General features: G+C 39.6%; 1 protein-coding gene across 1 annotated transcript in view; it reads right to left on the minus strand.

Moving 5' to 3' along the window:
- LOC107672404 (para-nitrobenzyl esterase-like) overlaps positions 1 to 1,591 on the minus strand; it is an 18,149-nt gene that overhangs the window by 13,916 nt on the left and 2,642 nt on the right. The window contains exons 3-4 of the mRNA XM_016465613.1: positions 1,169 to 1,591; positions 900 to 1,007 (exon numbers count right to left, since the gene is read on the minus strand). Coding sequence (XP_016321099.1) covers positions 900 to 1,007; positions 1,169 to 1,591 — 531 coding nt within the window. The remainder of the gene's footprint in view (positions 1 to 899; positions 1,008 to 1,168) is intronic.

The following is a 1,591-nucleotide window of genomic DNA, read 5'->3' on the forward strand; positions in this document are numbered from 1 at the left end:
ATTAGTGCTGTCAAACGATTAATCGTTTGACAGCACTAAATTAAATATGTTTAGCATTTTTAGCATAGTAGTTTTTAACACATTTACTGTCTTTAAGGTCAGGATTGAGTCTAGATCATAATTATTTTGTTGTATTCTATTGACAGCACTTTTACCAGTAAGAAATAAAAACTAATTTAGCTTTCATTTTAAAGGTTTACACATTAATTGTACAAGTGGGTGGAAAACAATACATACTGTTTTATTAGAAAGTAATGTGAAACGTCTACAAACTTATCTTACTTACTATAATTTTAGAAACATGCTGTCCTTATAAATTCACATTCTCTAAAAGGATAGTAAACTTATATTTTGGTGGCCTTTGTATACACAATAAATATACACAGTACACACATATATACTATGTAAACAAAAACAAAAAAACACTTGTCCCTTTTAGACTTGCACTCTATTAATTTGCTGCTTGTTTTCTTTAAAAAAAAAACACTTGCTTTCTAATCTTTTTGTATGCTATCTCTTTCCTTTTCATTTATTATACAATTAACAAAAGCAAAAAAGAGCTCTAACACTAGCTTGCTCTATTCTTTTTCTATTCTATCTGTTTTCTTTTTCTTTTTAATATATTATTTAAAAAACCCTTGCTACGTGTACTGCGTTAAGCTAACTGAGACTTGTTATAGCACTTGCATATCATTGTCCTCATTTGTAAGTCGCTTTGGATAAAAGCGTATGCTAAATGACTAAATGTAAATGTAATGTAAATGTAAACAAAAACTTTTATTTTGGATGCGATTAATCACGATTAATCATTTGACAGCACTAGTAAAACCCTAACTTATGTGATGACCATTAGACATTTCAAGTGTCCAAATACTTTTCGGTGTCATTATATGTTGTACCTGAGCTTTGACCAAATATGGTAACCCTTCCAGCATCACCACCAAAGTTATGGATATTTCTCTGGACCCACTGAAGTGCTTGGATCTGGTCCATGAAGCCATAATTCCCTTTGACAGCAAACAGAAAGACACCAGTAAGTGAACTACTATTCAGAACGTTCATGCCATGACATTTGACATTTTGATGATTTCAGTATGCTGCAATGACAAGCTGAGGGCTAACGAGATGGACAGCAGTCCTGAGTGAACTGGACAGGTACTGGCCTTACCTGAGGACTTGGTGGGAGAGCCTTCCCTGAGCACCTCCAGAGCCATGAAGCCGAAAGCATTGAGCCTGTAATTCAGACTGACGTACACCGTCTGCGTGCGGGCCGCCAGCTCTTCGGTGGGCGAGTATCCTCTCTCCTGGCCACTCAGCATTTGGAGGTACCCTCCGTGGATCCACACCATGACAGGCAGGGGTTTGGCGGGCTTTAGACTCGGCGTCCACACACTAAGATGCAGACAGTCCTCCTGTCCCATGACCTGCCCGTCTTTTCGGAGGGGCTTCACCTGCGCACAGATGCTACGGAATCGAGTAGCGTCGTAAACGCCCTGCCAACACTGTCCCGCCTCCACTAGGTCTGCCGGGGGTCGCCAGCGACGCTCATCCACCGGTGGTACAGCATACGGGATGCCTTTGAAAGAGGAAG

Source organism: Sinocyclocheilus anshuiensis, unplaced genomic scaffold, assembly GCF_001515605.1.
Source record: "Sinocyclocheilus anshuiensis isolate Anshui unplaced genomic scaffold, SAMN03320099.WGS_v1.1 scaffold297, whole genome shotgun sequence".
Classification (NCBI taxonomy): Eukaryota; Metazoa; Chordata; class Actinopteri; order Cypriniformes; family Cyprinidae; genus Sinocyclocheilus; species Sinocyclocheilus anshuiensis.